Source organism: Panthera pardus, unplaced genomic scaffold (assembly GCF_024362965.1).
Source record: "Panthera pardus isolate Hobbes unplaced genomic scaffold, ASM2436296v1 HiC_scaffold_26, whole genome shotgun sequence".
Lineage (NCBI taxonomy): Eukaryota > Metazoa > Chordata > Mammalia > Carnivora > Felidae > Panthera > Panthera pardus.
In genome coordinates, this window is record NW_026526832.1 from 20,400,947 (window position 1) to 20,420,644 (window position 19,698).

The 19,698-nt window shown below is 43.9% G+C and overlaps 1 protein-coding gene across 1 annotated transcript in view; it reads right to left on the reverse strand.

The window, feature by feature from the left end:
- Positions 1–15,749: 15,749 nt before the first annotated feature.
- The window catches only part of RAB10 (RAB10, member RAS oncogene family), a 79,662-nt gene continuing 75,713 nt past the window's right edge, over positions 15,750–19,698 (reverse strand). Inside the window, exon 6 of the mRNA XM_019450015.2 lies at positions 15,750–18,366. Coding sequence (XP_019305560.1) covers positions 18,283–18,366 — 84 coding nt within the window. The 3' untranslated portion in view covers positions 15,750–18,282. The remainder of the gene's footprint in view (positions 18,367–19,698) is intronic.

Sequence of the window (19,698 nt, forward strand, 5' to 3'; positions counted from 1 at the left end):
ACCCACCCCCCCCCCCCCCCCGCCGCCGCCCCCCCATCCCATTGCAACCTCTGCCCAGTGAGCCAGCCAGGTGCCCCCCCCCGCTAAGACGTTTTTAAATCTGATGTTTCATTATCCTTTTTGTGTCTTGCTTTTAAATATTTTTATTTGTACAATATGACAAGTTTCAGAATCCTTTAAGAATGACTTCATTCAAATTGTTTTCTAAAAGAGAGATTCTGCACTGGGTGTCGTTCATACCGTTCAGAACCACATTTGCCTGAATAAACATTTCGGATGGACTTCGTGTCATCTGGGCCCAAGCGACAGCAAACGATGAAGCAAAACTGTAGAAACTGTCCAACATCTTTTGCGTGAATCAAGTCGATGAATTAGCTGAGCATCTAACAGCTTTGCCTTTGTCTGCTGAGACGGACCGTCCAATAATTCCAATGAAATTCCCATCTGAGCAATGAGACAATTAGATCGATGGAAGAGAATAGAGAGCCAGAAATAGACCCATACAAATATACTCAGCTAATCTTTGACAAAAGAGCAAAGGCATTCAATGGCAAACGAAAGAATAGTCTTTTCAACAAATGCTGCTGGACCAACAGGACATCCACACGCAAAAAAAAAAAAAAAAAAAAAAAAAAAAATCTAGAGGCTCTTGGCTGGCTCAGACCATGCAGCGTGTGATTCTTGATCTCAGGGTTGTAGGTTTGAGCCCCAGTTGGGTGTAGAAATTACTTTAAAAATAAGTTGTAAAAAAAATACAGAAAGAAATAATCTAGACACAAACCTTACACCCTTCACAAAAATTAATTCAAAATGGATTCTAGATCCAAATGCACAATACAAAACTATAGATTTCATAGAAGTTAACACAGGAGGAAACGTAAGTGACTTGGGGTGGGCGATGACTTTTTAGATACGACATCAAAAGCACGATTCATGAAAGAAAAAATTCATGGAAGAGATATTGGACTTCAGTAAAATTACAAACTTCTGTTCTACCAATCTGAGCAGTGGATAGAGCGTGGACAATATTCACGGTTACCAAAGAGTGTTAGCTTCCTTCTCCAGATTTAAATCTGACATTTTGAAGAAGGCAACAAATCCTAGGAACTAACATATGGGCCTACATCTGAATCAGAACAGGAAAAGGGCAGCTTCCCCTTTTCCTCGGGAAATGGAATTATTCCCATCACAAAAAAAGTACAACATGGCTGATACTTTCATAACCAGGAAAATCAACCACAAATTTACCCTTACACTGCTTTGCAGCTGTTTACAACAAGGATTCCAGCCACCTGGCAGCAGGGGTGGAAGGCAGCAACTGAGAGGCCCGGGCTTACTGATCTAGTCAAGCCAAGGAGTTTCCAGAACTTGAGCTCCTACCCAGTCACCTACACGGTGACTGGACAGCCCTCCTGGTAAGTTGGATCTATCCTCATGTCACAAGTAGACATCCTGGCCTCGCAAGTAGATACCCAATCAATGCAGAAACTCCAAACTCACTGTGTAATCACTGGCAGTTACATGAGAATTTCAAAGTTTTTGGCAAATTATATATTTCAACTTATTTGTGTTCTAAGTGGAATTCTATTGAAGAAAAGCATTTAATTTACTACTGAACCACTGATAAAATTAAAAACGATATAATGCTACTGTTGAAAACTATGGTAACAAAAAAACTTGTGGTAACACAACATAAAGTTTACCATTTTAATTTTTTTTTATGTTTACTTATGTATTTTTGAGAAGGAGTGGGGGGCAGGGAGGGACAGAGAGAGAGGGAGAGAGAGAGAATCCCAAGCATACTCCGCAATGTCAGCACGGAGCCCGACACAGGGCTTGAACCCACGAACCATGAGATCATGACCTGAGCCAAAATCAAGACCAACTGAGCCACCCAGGTGCCCCTAAAATTTACCATTTTAAAGTGTACAATTCGGTGGCATTTAGTACATTCACAACATTGTGTGCCCATCACTGCTTTCTAGTTCCAGAACATTTTCATCGCCCTAAGAGGAAACTCCACACCCACTAAGCAGTCCCTCCCCAGGCCCTCTCTTCCCCAGCCCTGGCAACCACTAATCTACTTTCTGTCTCTGGGATTTTTCTTTCTTTTTTTTTTAGTATTTATTTTGAGGTGGCGGGGGGGAGCGGGGGGCAGAGAGAGAGGGAGAGAGAGAATCCCAGCAGGCTCTGTTGTCAGCACGGAGCCAGACGTGGGCTCGATATCATCAACCACGAGCTCATGACCTGAGCCCAAATCAAGAGGCAGATGCTTAACCCACTGAGCCACCAGGCGCCCCTAGGATTGTTCTATTCTGAATGTATCATACAAATGACTCCTACACCACGTGATCTTCTGTGTCTGGCTTCATTCACTTAACCACAATGTCTTCTAGATTTCATCCCTTTTGTAGCATATATCAGTACTTCGTTCCTTTTTGAGGCTGAAAAATAGCCCAATGTATACACAGACCACATTCTGTTTATCCACTCACCAACTGATGGACATTTGGGTACTTTCTTCCTGTTGGCTATTGTGAGCAGTTCTGCTTTAGTCGGCGGGAACAGGTTCTTGTTTGTTTCATTTCTTTTGGTTACATACTTAGGAGTGGAATTGCTGAGTCATCTGGTAGGTCTATGTTTCATTTCTCAAGGAGCCACCAAACTGTTTTCCACGGTGGCTGCACCATTTTACGTTCCCACTAGCCAGGTACCTGGTTCCAGGTCCTCCACATCTTAAGCAACACTTGTCTTCTCGGTGGGGTTTTTGGTTGGTTTTGTTTGTTTGTTTTTGTTACGGCCATCCTAACGGGTGTGGAGTGGTATCTCATTGTAATTTTCAAGACAGAAGGGGCTTTTTGATGATTTCAATCTTTTTAAATGTATTGAAACTTGTTTAATGTAGTGCTATTTTGGAAATGACACGAATCTATTATTTTTTTAATGTGAATTCTTATTATTACAGTATTCTGGGAAATTAAATATTAATAAAGACAATCGGTTCTGAAAAAGGGAATTGTAAACGCTAGTCAATTGTATACCTACACCTCTGTGTGATGCAAAGTCCCATTTTGATATCGTAGCATATATACTTTTTATATCATTTCCTAAAGTACTGCTTCATTTTTTTGAAGACTTTATTTTTAAGTAATCTCTATACCCATCATGGGTCTCAAACCCACAACCTGAGATCAAGAGCCACACGCTCCACAGACTGAGCCATCCAGGTCCCCAGTACTGCTTTATTTTTACTATAAATATCAAGGAGTGAAAATAGCCCTTCATGAGGGCATAGACTTCTGTGAGTCAGACCCGCCTGGGCCTGAACCAAAGTTTTTCTCCCTGCTGTGTGACCTTGGAAAATTACGTAACTTTGCTGAGCTTGCATTTATTTATGTGCCAAATGGGGACAATGATGCAAGGAGTATATATCCTAAGTCAGGATTAGTTGAAATCAGATTATAAAAGGTGGCTGGCAGGGGCGCCTGGGAGGCTCAGTCGGTTGAACATCTGACTTCAGCTCAGGTCATGATCTCACAGTTTATGAGTTCGAGCCCCTCGTGAGGTTCTGTGCCGACAGTGTGGAGCCTGCTTGGGATTCTCTCTCTCCCTTTCTCTCTGCTCCTCCCCTGCTGGCTCGCTCTCTCTCTCTCTCTCTCTCTCTCTCAAAATACATAAATAAACTTTAAAAATAAAAGGACAAACATGGTGTCTGAAGCCAGGAGTTTGATGGCATTCCCTGGGGCATGAGTGCAGATAAAGGGGAGACAAGTGCTCTGAGAACTGAGTTCTGAGACACTCTGACACTTGGAGGTCAAGAGGAAGACACCAGCAAGACTGAGGGGGAAGGGGAGGGAGTGGAGAGCAGGGTTCTGGAAGCCAGGTGAAGCAAGTGTTTCAGGAAGGAGAGAGATTCAGGCAACATCTCAAGAGTGAGTAGCCACTCTGACCTTGGCAGGAGCTCTCTGGCTGGGGTGGAGGGGAAGGAGCCCTGAGGGAATGCTCTAGAAGGGTTGGAGACAAGTACACACGGCGCTTTCGGAGAATTTGGCATAAAGCAGAGCAGAGAAATGGCTGTTGGAGCTGGGCATCCCAAGGAGAGGGCTTGTATTTTTTGCTAAGTATTAGAGATATTTCAGCATGTTTTCAAGTTGTGGTCTTCCTGTCCTTGTGTGCAATACTGTGCCCTTAGAAGAGATTTCCCTGTTCTAGGTGGTTTGGAGCCATTTCTCTAGAAAACATTTTCCCTCTGAGTTATCCAGTCCATTTTTGTCAACGCTGAGAATTTGCCCAGAGTAACGGCTTCCTCTCTAATTGTGGCAGCCAGTTTAAAAGGGAGGTTCCAGGGGCTGGAGTTTTGCACCCCTGCTTTCTGCCTCTTACTGCGTGTGAGGATTAATCACAGCCCTGACGGGAAGGTTTCAGGTCACCACAAGCCTGTGCTTCATCCCGCTCGTTCCCCAGTAAGAGTAGAGGCGCCAGGACAAAGTGGAAATGGCCTTGATGGGGAAGAGAGAGCGACCTGGGCCCCCCTGCAGCTCAGGTCCCATCAGCTGTGTGACCATGAGTATGTCCGGTGGCATCTCTTGGCGTCTGTAAATTAAAGCACCACAACCAGATCTCTAGGTGACCTATCTGTCCCTCAGATTGTGCTTGCTTTCTTGAGAATTTGGCTACGCACTTACAGTTCTTACAATGCACCAATATGATTCGTCCTGCTTGTTCTGGAGACCACGTCCTCCGGGTCCACTGGAGGCGGCTTGCTTCCTGGGCCAGCTGCACAGCTGTCCAGGGCTGGCTTCCTGGGACCCGGGGCTCCCTCTTTCTTGCGGCACATTTTCATTTTGCAAGAATGTCCTGTAATAGATTCCTGAGGATGTGAGCAAGGGAAGGAAAAATTTACCTCTTTGTATATCTGAGTATGTCATTTTGTATTTGACAGTAAATTGAGTAAGTACAGAATTCTACATAGAACATCCCTTTCGTTCAGAATTTTGAAGATACTGCCCCATTGTTTCCTAAGTGCCTGCATTACTTTAGGACAACGTATATCATTCAGGTTCTTGATCCTTTGTATTCCCCCCCCCCAATACTTTTTATTTTTTCTTAATCTTTTCTTTTATCCTTGCGGTTCTGAAATGCCACGATGACGTTCCTTGGTGCAGGTAGTTTTTCGTTCTGTGCCAGGCCCTTTCAATCTGGAGACTAGTATCTCTCAGTTTGGGGCAGTTTTCTTGCATTCTCTCTCCAATGATCACCATCCTTCTGTTTTCCTATTTTCTTTTTCTGGACCTCCAATTAATCCGATTGTGGCCTTTGGATTCGCCCTCTGAATTCCTTACCATTTCTTCCACTTTTCTGTCTCCATGTCTCCATTTCCCTCTCCACGCCCCCCCCCCCCCCATCTTTTGCTAGTTTGTGTGTTTTACTTTCTGGGAGATTTCCCTCATTTTCACCTTCTAATTCTTCTCTTGAATCTTTTATTTCAGTTGACCATTTTTATTTTTGTGAATTCTCTCTCATTGTTTTTGTTTCGTTTTGTTTTGTTTTTTAAAATATCATCCTGAAGCACCTGGGTGGCTCAGTCCGTTAAGCATCTGACTCTTGGTTTCGGCACAGGTAGGTTGGTTGTTCGAGCCTCGAGGAGGAGTAGGGCTCTGTGCTGGCAGGGCGGAGCCTACTTGGGATTCTCTCTCCCTCTCTCTCTGCCCCTTCCCCGCTTGTTCTGTCTCTCAAAATAGATAAACATTTAAAATATAGCATCCTATTCTTATTTATTTAAGTAACCTCTACCCCCAACACAGGGATCTTACAACCCTGAGATCAAGAGTCACGCACTTACAGACTGAGTCAGCCAGGCACCCCAGCATCCTACAGTTGCTTTACGAATTCAACATCATGTTGTATCCAAGGATATTCATTAAAGTGCATTTGAGGTTTTTCTTTGGTTTTCTCCAGGTTTTGTTTTGTTTTGTTTCCTTTTTCTGTCTCTCTGTTGGTTGTTTTATTCTCTTTTATGTCACCACGAAGAACTGAATATCTGATTCAATGCAAGTATCGGTTAAGTCTGGGTATCGGGTACGTGGATTTTTATTCATTTTTCTATACTTTTCTGTATGTTTGAGCGATTTCATATATGTTTCAGGTAGATTGAAAACTTCATGTATGTCCGACTAGGTGACTGGAAACCTTCAGCACAGCATAAGCCACAGCGAGCTGGCCTTTTACGTGGTATGACTCCAAGCGCAGTATTCTCTTGTGCCAGGTTTCCCAGAGCAGATCTTCTCATCTTCTGCCTGGATATCCCCAAATTCTGGGGGAATGGAGGCGAGAAGGCAAGAGTCTGAGGAGCCCATCATTCAAGATGCAGCCGTTCACTGCCCTGCTTTTGACCCTGCACCTCATCCCCACCTTTCCCTATGCCTGGTGCCCTTGAGTCCAGAACCTCTGTCACTCCATTTCTGCAGATAATAAACCTTCAGCTTCCCGGCTGCAAGGGATGATCAGGGACACCTGGGGACCCCATTATTCCTTTTTTTAAAAAAAGATTTCATGGGGGGGGCACCTAGGTGGCGCAGTCAGTCGAGCTTCTGACTTTGGCTCAGGTCATTCGGGAGTTCAAGCCCCGCGTCGGGCTCTCTGCTGTCAGCACAGAGCCTGCTCTGTCCCCCTCTCTCTCCGCCCCTCCCCTGCTGGCTCTCACTCTATCAAAAATAAACAAACATGAAAAAATACATATACTTTATTCTTTTAAGTAATCTCTGCGCCCAACATGGGACTCGAACTCAGAATCCCGAGGTCAAGTGTCGCACATGCTACCGACCAAGCCAGCCAGATGCCCCCCATTATTTCTTATACAGACTCTCTACCTGTCCCGTTCCATCTATGGCCACATGCCTGACATCTCAATGGTACCCGGTGCTCCTAAATCCTGGAATTGGGGATTCAGGGCAAATCTCACTCTTTTTTGGCATTCTTTTCTGAAAACATTGAGGTTGTAACTTCTGCTCTAGGACATTTTAGCTCTGTTCCCCATCTCTCATTTTTAGAAGACTTAGTTCAATATTTGCATAAATGAAACTTTTAATCCTCACAGATGTCACTTGCCTTTGAATATATTTTCTAAATTTGGGTACAAATGACAAAGTGTTACATTAGTTTCAGGTGCACAACACGGTGATTCGAGAAGTCTATACTTATGCTGTGCTCACCACGGGTGTGTAGCTCCCATCTGTCACCATGCGACCCTGTTATAATATCATTGACTATATTCCCTAAGCTGTACCTTTCATTCCCATGACTTATTTATTCCATAACTGGAAGTCTGCATCTCCCACTTAATTTTGTGTGGCTATGTTTACCATAAATTCGACAAGACGGGATCTCACACTGACGGGCTCTGGGAAAATTTCTCACGGACACAATGGAGACATGCAGTTCCCAGAAATGGTCACAAGGTGGCGCGGGGACTCTACATTTAATTTCTAGTTTCTCCGCACTACCCCAGCCAACCGGCAAGAGTTAAAAGTACTGTGAATCTTGGTTAAATCCAGCAGAGGGGAACCAGCAATCTAGGATCTTTCTGCGGAAAGGAGTCTCAGATTACTTTCTGGTCCACCCGCTTTTAGAGACAAGGTAATGGAGATCCACAGGAATCAACCAATCTGTCCTATATCCGGAGGTGGTCAGTCGGAAAAGACCCTAGGCTTGAATTTTAAAATTCTCTTAAAGTCATATTCAGAGTTGCCTTCAAATTGTAATACAAATGTGAGTGCATGAAGGTGGCCGTAGGAACGAGGAGGCCAGTGCAGTCCCTGCGGAATGAGGTGGCCTGAAAGAAACAGAAGTAAAAGTCGCCGGTTCACTTACCCCACGTCCTGAGCTCTTGCCGCAGTGTGCGAAGTGTTGTGAAGACATGAAGGGGACAAGACAGGGTCCCCGCCCTGCAGAGTTTACAGTCTGGTAATGAGCCAACAGGAGACAGTGAACTGCAACCAAGGAAGTCTGCCCCGGGGGAAGGTAGGTCACAAGGGCTCCTCTCAGTATGGAGAAGCAGAAGCCCCTTCCCTGCTCAGGAGCGGGTGCCCTTGCTGGTGGGATTTGGGCTGGCTCTGGAAGAACAGTGGAAGTCAACCCTTCTCAAATTGGAATCTGCTGCGCCTAGGGCTTTTGTTTAGACGCAGATTGTAACTCAGTAAGATTGTGTGTGCTGAGATTCGGCATTTCTCCCAGGCTCCCAGGTGATTCCGGTGTGGCCTACCTGAAGGAACAGCAAGGCTGGAGGCACTGGTTCTTGAACAAAAAACTACTAACACTCCAGTCTCACCTGAGAGATACTGTGTTAATTGGGCTAGGGTGTGACTTTGGCATTGGTATTTTTAAAAGCACTTCCCAGGGGCACCTGGGTGGCCCAGTCAGTTAAGCGTCCGACTTCGGCTCAAGTCACGCTCTCGCAGTTTGTGAGTTCGAGCTCCGCCTTGGGATCTGTGCTGACAGCTCGGAGCCTGGAGCCTGCTTCAGACTCTGTCTCCCTCTCTGTCTGCTCTTCCCCCACTGGCACTCTGCCTCTCTCTCTAAAAAATAAGCATTAAAAAATTAAAAAAAAAAAAAAAGCACTTCCCAGGTGATTCTAATGCAGAGTAAGGTGTGAACATCACTGATGTGGGGGACATTTGTCACTCTTTCTACCCAGCACCTGAAACCCCCCCACCCACACACCTAGAGTCAGAGCCCACCCCCACACTACTGAAGCTAAAATCAAGAGATACCCTTTCCCCCACTTCCCAAACATCGGGGGGCACAAGTGTGCACTTTGGGCTTCACCAACCAACTTAACCATCTCAGACTTTGCAGCAAGAGCCACTGAAAGGAGTGGAGGCTGCACGGTATTGACCTCAGCCAGGATTCTGGCAGTGTTGGCAGCTACATTGTTCCCAGAGGCAGCGGTGACAATTCCTGGGGCACGATGTGCAGCAGCAGGAACTGTCAGACCTTAGCAGACCAATTCTGCTCAGCCTGATTTTGAGCAGGGGACTGGGCTGCACAGCCTCTGAAGTTGCTTCTGTGGTCCCAGAGATTGGGGGCTACCCACTGTAAGTTTAAACCCACACGGAGGCTTTATGATTAAATATAATATACACTTTAAAACACCAGAAAACAAATGCATGGGTTAATGAGTTGCTACAAGGCAAACACCCTTATAAACACCCATGCTAGAAGATTTTGCTGTCCCCGAAACTCACTTATAACTCCTCGCTCCCTGCTAAGAATATCCCTGTCCCGACTTTTAGAGTAATCATTTCATTAATTTTCTTTATAGTATATAACTTCTGTGGTTCCCTAAACACCTTATAGTTTAGTCTTTTCTTTTCCCCTTTCAGTCTTTGATTCACTTAGAATCTCTCTCTCTCTCTCTGCCCCCACTGAAATTTAATGGTTTGAAGAGACTGGATCAGTTGTCTTGTAAAATTTACCGGTCTGGATTTTGTTGATTGATGCAGTTCAGTGTGTTCCTCCGTCCTCAGATTTCCTAGAAACTGGCAGTTGCATCCAAACCAAAGGTTTGATCTGAGGCTTGAGATTTTTTGGTATGGCCTCATCACAGGAAGCACTCTGTTAATGGTCAGAAGTACATGTCTGTCTGTCTCTGTTTTGTTGAATCTCCCTTTGTGATGTTAGCCATTAGTCATTCCTAGATCCATTAATTGATTAGCAGTTTCAAAACAGTAAAATTCTGTTGCTTCTCTCTTCTTTGGTGGAATACTTCTCTGTAGACTAACTTCACCTTGTTTACTATTTATTGAGAAGAAAAATGTTCTCTGTCCTCCTAGGGGCAGTTGTTTGGAAACTTGCAAACTCAACCAAAAGACACATTAGCAAGAGAAAAGCAGATTTTTATTCACTATGTATCTGTGCGTTCACGGAAGAATGTGTCTCTTAGAATTTGGGGTTTATATACCACTTTAATGCAGGATAGGGAAGGGCAGAGAGGCACTTCTAAGGGGACAAATGACTTCTTATGGGGGGAGGGGGAGAAGGGGCACTTAAGTGACTTTTTGGAAAGATAAATGATCCCTTAGGAGGACAGGGGGTAAAATAGTCCTGCGACGATGTATTTGGATGTGATACAAATCTGTCCAAAAGCTGAGTTGCTCCTTAGTGACAAGTGAGTTCTTTTGGGAAGCTATGTTTTTAGGCAGATAAGGGATTTCAGAAACTCAGATACTTTTAAGTTCAAAATAATTTTTAGGCCACAGTGGCTTATTTTGGCCCCTTCACTCTTTTAGTCACCCAGTGATATAGTATGCATGGGGAAATCAAGGTAAATTCTTGATTGTTTTCTTTACCAGGGAGAGGTGTGGTCGGGAGGAGAGCGCTGTTTCCCAAGCAACCTCCAGTAGCGACCAATTAGGGGCGTGTGTGCACATACATGTGTATTACATCATTATGGAAACACAGATTTAACAGTATTTGATGTGTTTGAAATGTCCTCTCTCTGGCCAGAGTGGGCTTCTTCAAGCTGGCATCCAAGCCATACATCCTTATGATGAGGGAGCGTGGGGCAGGCCGAGAGCCAAGTGCAGTTCACAGCAAACCCCGCCCCGTCCTGTCCCCCACCCCAGGTGGGATCTGTGTGATATTCCCCGGGCACTCCTGGCTACCCAAGAACAAAGGAAAGGGGCGTAAGTGCTTGCCACGATGATGTGGGAAACTAAGGCAAATGAAACATTAAATTCCCTTGCTGTCTACAGTCCACTGACAAGCCCTTGAAACTGGCAGAGTGACCACCTTCTACGAGCTCAGCTTGCCTGCATGATGACACTGTTAGTGGCCAAAGAGAATCTTGGCTGACCACCCCCCCCCCCCCCCCCGGAACCTGCAAGTCTACCTTAACATATAAAAATTCCTTTGGAAACTTCCGTTATCTCAACTGCCCCAAGATATATGTTGGCAATCATACTCCACGCTTATGGCCCCCTGATATACACCTGAAGGGTCTCATGACTGAGGTTTTGCTAAATGGTAATAAATGGCATTTTCCTAGCACAGCTCACCCCTCTAGGTCCTGGAAACCTTGCTTCCAAAATACCTTAGAGACTTACTCCATCCCTGACCCCCGCCCAACCCGAGGGTATGTAATGAGTGACCTGTCACAACCGCAGTGTAGCAATTCCTGCCCACGGGTCCGGTCCCCGTGCTTTAATAAAATCACCTTTTTGCACCAAAGACATCTTCAAGAATTCTTTCTTGGCCATCGGCTCCGGAACTAACCCCCCACCCCCCATCACCCTAAAACTTCATCGCTTAGATTTTCAGAACTTCTCTGGTATGACATTTTCTGGTTCATCTTACACATTTCCTGTCACAAACATGGACTCTGCCATTTCTTCACAAAACTCTGGTTTCTTTTAGTGGGAAAAAGGAACTTCTGAGGGCCCAGTCTGTGGTAGCCCTCGGTTTATAGAAGATTCCCTGCATTTGCTGTTGGAGGGTGCAAGCCCATGTGAGTGTCAGCTACGGCTCCAACACTGGTTGGCAGAGTTTCCAAGCACTTGCTGGTTATCTTGGAGTTCTTCGATCCATCAGATGCCCCATTTCTTCCCCGTTTTCTTCTGCGCAGATGTTATTATGCAGCTCCCGTTTCTGTCAGATTTGGAGGCTTATGGGGGAACGTCATCAACTACTTTGGCTGTATACATCGTTCGTGGGTTTTGCTGTCCTACGTGCTGTGTTTTTATGGCGGCCTTTGTGGAAAATGGAAAATTATGCCACTGCTACCACCTTCTTATAAAAATGCACCTTTAACAACCTCGTAACAAATGTCCTCCATCGTGTAAGTAAAGCCACACTGGTTTTTACCGTTCTCAGCAAAGAACCAAAACGAATACGGAGGGGTCTTAATTAAGCAAAGGGATGGCAGAGGCAAGGATTTGTCACCTGACCTGTTTTGAAGCCTCCAAAGAGCTAAGTACATTTGTGTAGCACTTTGGTTGACAGTTAAGGCTGTAACATGGGTTGGGGCCTGGAGAAGGTCTTCAACTGCCAGATTAGGTCGACTCACCGTTTTATTTCCCCGGAAGCTTGGATGGTGACAAACTGTGATCAAAGCACAGGACACATCCTTGGTGTAGGCAACTGGGCCACTGGAGATTCTTGAGCAGGGGGCTTCAGAAGGTGAACTTCTGATGCGTGCAAGATGGACAAGGGGTGTGTGAGAGGTAGGCCAACACGGGGTGTTGGGCCCGGAAAGTGGTGCAGTGTCCAGAAGAGAGGACCGAGCACCAAAACTAGAGCGGTGGGAGTATGAAGGGGAAGGCCGGCAGTAATGGGGGGGGGGGGGGCAGTGGGAGAGACTGAACAGTACGCGGTGACGGGGAGAGGAAGGGCAGGCAGCGGCTGAGGTCTCAAAGCTGGGTGATTAATAAGAAAATAGGAATGTAACCTCCTACACGAGGGACCTCGGGCTGAAAGCAGAAAAATGATCCCTGTCCTAGGAATTTATTCTTTACACAGTTCTCTTCAAACATTTCTTTCCTAGGAAATACTTCATCGGCCTGTTAGAAAGCAGAGCGCATGGCCTGTGTTGACGCGGGATGGGAGGAAGGAGAGAGCGGATGGGAGGAGGGAGGGAGCGGGGAGAGAGGACTGTGCTGATGACGCGGAATGGGAGGAGGGCGCAGCCCTCGCTCGGCTGTTCAAGCGGCGGCCCGGCGGCCCGTGGGAGGCACCACAGAGAAAGGCGCCCAGCCGCAGCCCGGCGACCTACAGTCACTCCGGAGCTCGATCTCATCCCACAGCTCGCCCGGAGAAAGTCGGTGCCTTCACCTCACAGGCACTGCTCGCTGCAGCATCCGCCTCCAAAATCTGCCAGACCTAAGTGGTTTCTGTAATTGCCAACGTGAAACTGAAGAGGCTTTAACGGAATACCTGAAGCACTTCGGAAGAGGCACGGGTGGACGGCCTCTCCTTGGGAGTCCGATCATGTGTTCAAAGCAATATCCACTCTGCTACCTGCACATCCGGTCGAAAGTAAATGGACCGTTCTCACCGAACACGAAGACCCTGCACTTCAAGCAGTCACGGGAGAGCGCAATATTGGATTGACTACTCTCTAGCTTCAGTCAAAGGACGAACTGAGCCCATTTCTGAATCAAATGAGAACATGAATTACCCTCTCTTGAAGAACCTTTAAATAAACAGTAAGTCAAATCACCAGAAAGCTACAAATGCCACCACTGGTTTTAATTTACTGTTTTATGGAAATTCTCAAAAAGGGTAGAAGTACACAAGCAAATTTATGCATTTTAGGAACTTGCATTGGAGACGTTTTCACTTGTAGGCCACTGAACCTTAATGGCGGGAATTTCTGAATTTTGTGCCAGAGATTTTTTCCTTAGCAACCATTCTCTTTAAGATGTAACAAGACTACACACCTTTTTACCTCCGTGCTGGAAATCTCAGACCTAAATTCAGTGTCCCAGAAAAGCTTGTATGACTTAATCTTATATGAAGTTATACCGTACTAGTCATTTGTTACAAACGATCTCAAATCCACCTAAGAATTTGGCAAAAACTATATCCAGCTACCTTCCTTCCCCTCTCCTGTATTTTATTTCACCATTACTTGTGGTAGCAATTCATAAGCAACCCAGGTCCCTCTCAAAGTCTACCCTTAGCCAATTAAGAGAAATGTGAAAAGCAACTGCCTTATTGTTGACCTTCAGGCAAAAGACGTCTGGAAGGAGGAGGAAACATAAAATTGGTAGGGTGGCAAGGGGGAATATAGGTTTAAACTAACAAGGGCTTTACTCTATGAGAAAAGTGTCAAGGTTAGGCTCAATGGTTAACATTAGCTCGGTAAGACCTGGGGCACCCGGCTGGCTGTCAGAAGAGCACGCGTCTCTTAATCCCAGGGTTGTGAGTTCGAGCCCCGTGTTGGGTGTAGAGATTAAGTAAATAAAAATTGTTTTTTAAGAACTAGGTTAAGACTACACTCCAGCACTCTGTGGGCTCTGGCACATGTTGATCACTCCCATTATAATCACTATAACCAAACCCTAAGACTCTTGTCCTGAGAAACTGGTAAAGTGAAGATGAAAAGAAGGAGCACTGGCATCACGCTTGTTTTCCAAACCCAACTCCAGCACCAACTGGATGTGCAACCGTACGACTTAATCTGAGATGTTTTATTTTGTAAAATGGATACCATTTCACCAGGTAGTTGTGGACATAACCCAAAGAATATAGAACTGTGTCACAGTATCTATCAGGCTCCTTAGTAGGCAAGAAATATTCTTTCCCTTTCACCTACTGGAACTGAAAACGCTGCATTGCCCTCTGCCATCATTTTAGCCTGGTCCTATTCAAATCTCAATTCACCTAACTTCCTAGGTGATCAATCTCTAGGACCCTCCTGCTTTTTCTCCGTTTCCAACACCTCCAGACTTGTTTTCCTCAGACACACTTCTCTCTTGCCACTTCCGAGAGCTTACCAGGATTCCCCACTGCCAATCATCGACCGGTTGGGCTTCTGGTTTCTCACGTAAGCAAAGCCTGTTACAAATTTACTTGTGGACCCTCCTTCCCCTCCCCCTTAATTCACTTATTTAAGAACCAATTCATGTCCCTATTCCCTATTCCCTCAAAAGCCACCCCAACTATTACCCACCAACTGAACTTGCTCTTAAATATTAATACAGCACTTGGGGCGCCTGGGTGGCTCAGTCGGCTGGGCAGCCGACTACAGCTCAGGTCATGATCTCACGGTCTGTGGGTTCGAGCCCCGCGTTGGGCTTTGTCCTGAGAGCTCAGAGCCTGGAGCCTGCTGCCGATTCTGTTTCTCCCTCTCTCTCTCTGATCCTTCCCTGCTTTGCTGTGTCTCTCTCTCAAAAATAATAAATAAAAAAAATTTTTTAAAGTTTTAAATACAATACAGCACTTCAAACCTGAATCACATCTAATTGGGTAAGCTCTACACCCAATGTGGGGCTTCAACTCATGACGCCCCCGAGATCAAGAGCTGCGTGCTCCACCGACTGAGCCAGCCAGGCGCCCCTAGTTGGCTCTTACATCTGCTTACCTCATTACTGCTTTTGCTTTCTAAACAAAATCATACACTTAAGGGCAGAGACCGTGTTCTATCTTCCCATACCAATATCAAAAAGAGAATCGTGGGCCTCATCCTAGACGTACAAAACAGAGACAGTTGGAGTGAATGGGGAAGCATTAAAAACACTCCCGGGGGCTCCTATCAACATCGCAGTAGGAGAAAACTACTCATTACCCTGCCAGCAGAGATCATCTCGTCAACATTTATCTCTACTAATAACACCCTAATACGGGATCAAGCGTTTTCTCTCTATAAAACAAAGCTGTTGCTGATGGTTCACGAAAAAGGAAATACTTTTTTTCGGACAAGAGGATGGTCACTGCCGCAGCAAGTGCTCGGCCCTCCAGCGCAGGAGCCCACCGCGGTGCCCCCGGGGAGTCTGCTGCGTTCGGGGGCAGCTGGCCTTCGGCAGAGTCCAGCGCTGTCAGCCGCAGAGGGACCATGACCCTATGACCGTGGCGTCTCTTTGGACACCAGGACGATGCTGCTTTAGTGCCCCAGAGAGTTCCGTTTTTTAAGCAGTTTCTTACCAAAGGTAGTTCTTGAACTTTCTGCCCCTCTGATACTCAATTTGCTATTTTGCATTGTTTTCAGAAGTAATCCTCCAACTCCATGAATAAATGAAAACCAAGCCACACAGTTGGAAATCAAGTTTTGTTTTTATATGAACAGAAGTAGACCATCTAGAAATATTTCAGTTTATTTAAATTGTTAAGTAGAATATGAAACCGAATTTGTAGCTAGTACCAGAGAATGGACTTAACTGTTTGGTGTTTAATGAGAACAGCTTCTACACAGGATCCCAAGAGACTTACAGAAAAAGGGGCAAAGCCCTAATATTAAGCAAATAAAACTCATGTTTCAAACAGGTTATACAAAAATTGATTTATACTCCATTTCCCTTTTTTTTTTTGATATTTAGAAAGTGCAGATTTAACAAAAGGTAGCCATATCCTTTCTATGTACAATGCCGATTATAATTATGCAAACAACAAAACTGTCAGTCTGTTACCCAAAAATCCCAGTGTTTAGCTCTCAAACCTTAAGTCACTGAATTGAATAAGGATTAAAGAGGGTTAAAAAATAAAAAAGCTATTGCCACATTCCAGATAAAGGAAAGCAACACATACATTAAAATTAATCTAACGACAGTAGGTTTAACCTATAACTTTTCGAGAAGCTTAACCTCATTTCATTATTATTTTTAGTGGAAAATTAGGGACTATTTGGCAATGCTGCTTTTCCTAGTAAACAATGATAAATCAAGTGAAGGAAAAAACCTAAGAACAACCACCAGTGAGGCATATAAAATTGTTTTTAGGGCACTATCTGAAAAATTCATGGATGTTCAGAGCAGATACGTCCCTATGTTGGTGATGTGAGCCAAGAGGGCATTAAAATGCTACCCACGACACAGAAAGACTTTTCAATGGAAGCTGCTGTCCTAAACTCAGCCTCTGCTAGAAATGAATCATGCTATTCACAATTATTTCAACAAAGGTATCATCTTAGGATGCTAGCAGCGTGGCAAACTTAACTTACCCTATCCTGATGATAAGCAATGAAGCGAAACTAGAAAAACGAAGTGAAAAAGGACAGGGTTAGAGACAGCCGGAGATCTGATCTGTACATGAAAAGCCTTTTGTTGTCCTTTTCCCAAATCCATGGTAATACAAGTTTTCCAAAGGGATGTGAAGATAGGACTTCAAATTAATAATACTCTAAAGTACTTCTAATCTTAAGGTAAAGACAACTTAACACTGAAAAAGTGTTCTTCAAAGGCCAAATCTCAGTATATTTGGCAAACATGTTAATAAATTTCACTCCTCCTTCCCACCTTAAAAAAAAAGAAAACCAACCAAACAAACAAACAAACAAAAAAAACAAAACAAAAAACATAACTTTTACTGGGCTACCAAACTGCTAGAGGAGTTGCCAAAATGGAGACTCTTCAAATTTAGGTTAAGAGATTTATTCTAGGAAAGTGAATAGGCTATACACCTAATTAGAAAGACAAACCACAACACCCTCCAAACACTAGTGCATGCAATTAACTCTTCCATTTCATAAACTCAATGGATAGAAAGGGAACAGAGAGGGAAGAGGAGCATGAAGTAAAAGAGCTGATGAAGGAACCTGGGGCAGAAGTTTTAGGGGAAAGAGAAAATGAGGGAAAGACATTAGATAGTAGTAGGCAGTTAGAATTTCTCTTTCAGTTTACTTAGCAAGTTAAATCAGTACTTTATGTTAAACTTGAAAAACCTACTAGTTTGCCCCTTTCATTTTGAAATAACTCATACCATCGGGTGGTGGTGGGGGGCGGGGGAGCAAATAAAGCAGCATGCAGGAAGACAGCGAGGAGAAAGTGGCCAGACAGAAGAACTGGTGGCAGGAACAGTTTGAAGTATCAAGGCCACTTGAAATTAAGACTCAGCAAACCAAAGCTATCATTTCTGCATTACCCTTTGTCCTCAGTTAACTACTTTGAAAATTATAGCCAAGCAAACCACAAACATCTGAATGGTTTATGTTTGGATGATATGTATGTCTCCTGCACATGCTTCCACCAAAACAAAACAAAACAAAACAAAACAAAACAAAACAAAACAAAACAAAACACAAAACAAAACAAAAAAACCAAAGCGGTTCCTTTCCACATAAGGCACAGGACAAAATTAATCCCATTTACATATTCAAGGCGAAAATGAGTGTTTTCCTGGCTTTTGTTTCTTTTGCTATCACATGTCTATAGATTATAGGGACTCAAGCACATTATCCATGACAGAAAATTCCACTGTTGTACAAAATAAAATTGTTAATTCTAACTTTTATTCTTATACAATTTGCAGAATAGAGTTGAAATGATTGCTATAGGTTTTAATGTTGATAAGAAGAACTGGACTATAATACAACTGAAATGCAGTGGTGAGCTGAGCAAGTACATTTAAAAATGAAGTCACAGACATGATTTTTCTATACATTTTTTTTTTTGGAAGAAAATTATAAAGTCAGCAAGCAGTCACAGATGAAAGAACAAATAAAATAGGTGGACTGGATAATTAAGATGAGGAACAAAAGTATCTGTTTCGAGTTAAAAATGGACAGAGTGGTTTATTTTGCAGCAAGAGGAGCCAACAGGGTGGTGGATGGCAACTGACGGAACAGGAGGATGTTCAGCAACATTTGCTCTTCCAGCCTGTCACGCCTCCTCCACTGCTGATATCTACATTCTCACTGTTGGGCTCTTTTACAGGGGTCTGGAACACACACACAAGGAAAGTAACCCATGAATAAACACTGCTATGAAAAAATCAAGATTCAACACAAATATTCTCATAAATTTAACAAAACGTAATTACGGTCACATAAGATAGGTGTTCTCTCCCACGCAAAAAGTAAAGATTTGGCAGCTTTGTTTCTGATCTACATTTTGCCTGCTCACTCCAAGCTGTGAATGTCTAGAGGCCTCCTGGCATCCTTTTAATAAAGCTTCCAATATCCCTTCTGCTGTCTGCACAGAGGTTTTTCTTAGCCCTGACCCCTGAGTGTTTAGGGCTTAAAAAGCATTATCAGGCAAATGTATAAAACCAATGTTGGGTCGAGTCTAACCTCAGAGAAGTGAACCAGCCCTTTTCTGTCTAGTTAACTTGACTTTTGAGACTGAAGCTTGTGATACCTTACCATACCTTTAAAAAGGCAGTCTCAACAATGATATGCTAACATTAAGTGGAAGGAAATGGGTGGGGCAGAACACAAAGTTGTAGAATTCATATTAAAGATGGACACAGAAAAAAGTCAAAAGGAGAGACATCAAATGTCAACAGCAGTAACCCTTAGGTAGTGGGGTTGAGTGATTTTATTTTCTTCTATGAATACTCCTGGATTTCCCCAATATCCTAAATAGTATTTTTAAAATCATAAGAATATCATCTTCTCAATGGACAGCCTACACTGTATGTATGAAAGGAATATTTTTTAGCAACAGCTTGTATTTAGTAAAGTATACAATTTTTTTTGTTTTTTTAATGTTTACTTTTGATAGAGACAGAACACGAGCAGGGGAGGGGCAGAGAGAAAGGGAGACACAGAATCTGAAGCAGGCTCCAGGCTCTGAGCTGTCAGCACAGAGCCTGACACAGGGCTCGAACTCACGAACCACAAAATCATTACCTAGTCGAAGTCAGATGCTTAACCGACTGAGCCACCAAATCTTAACTGTGCTTAGTATATAATATGAAACTATCAGATCAAAATCTAGAATGTAATACTCCCAGAAGGCTCCCTTATATCCCTTTCTAGCCAGTACTACCCTACTAAAGGTAACCAGTACTCTCATTTCTGTCACCGGAGATTAGGTTTTTTTCTGTTCTTGACCTTCATATACACGGAACCATGTTTTATGTATTCTTTTATGCATGACTCCCTTTACTCAGTATCAGTCTGGGAAATGTATCCAGATTGTTTTGTGTGTTAACAGTAGTTCATCATGAGTAAAAATTTAAAAGCTAGGATGTAACTGGGAATATATTCTCTCCTAGAAACAATATAAAGTTAAGGTAACCCAGGGGGGGAAACAAAATATTTTAAAG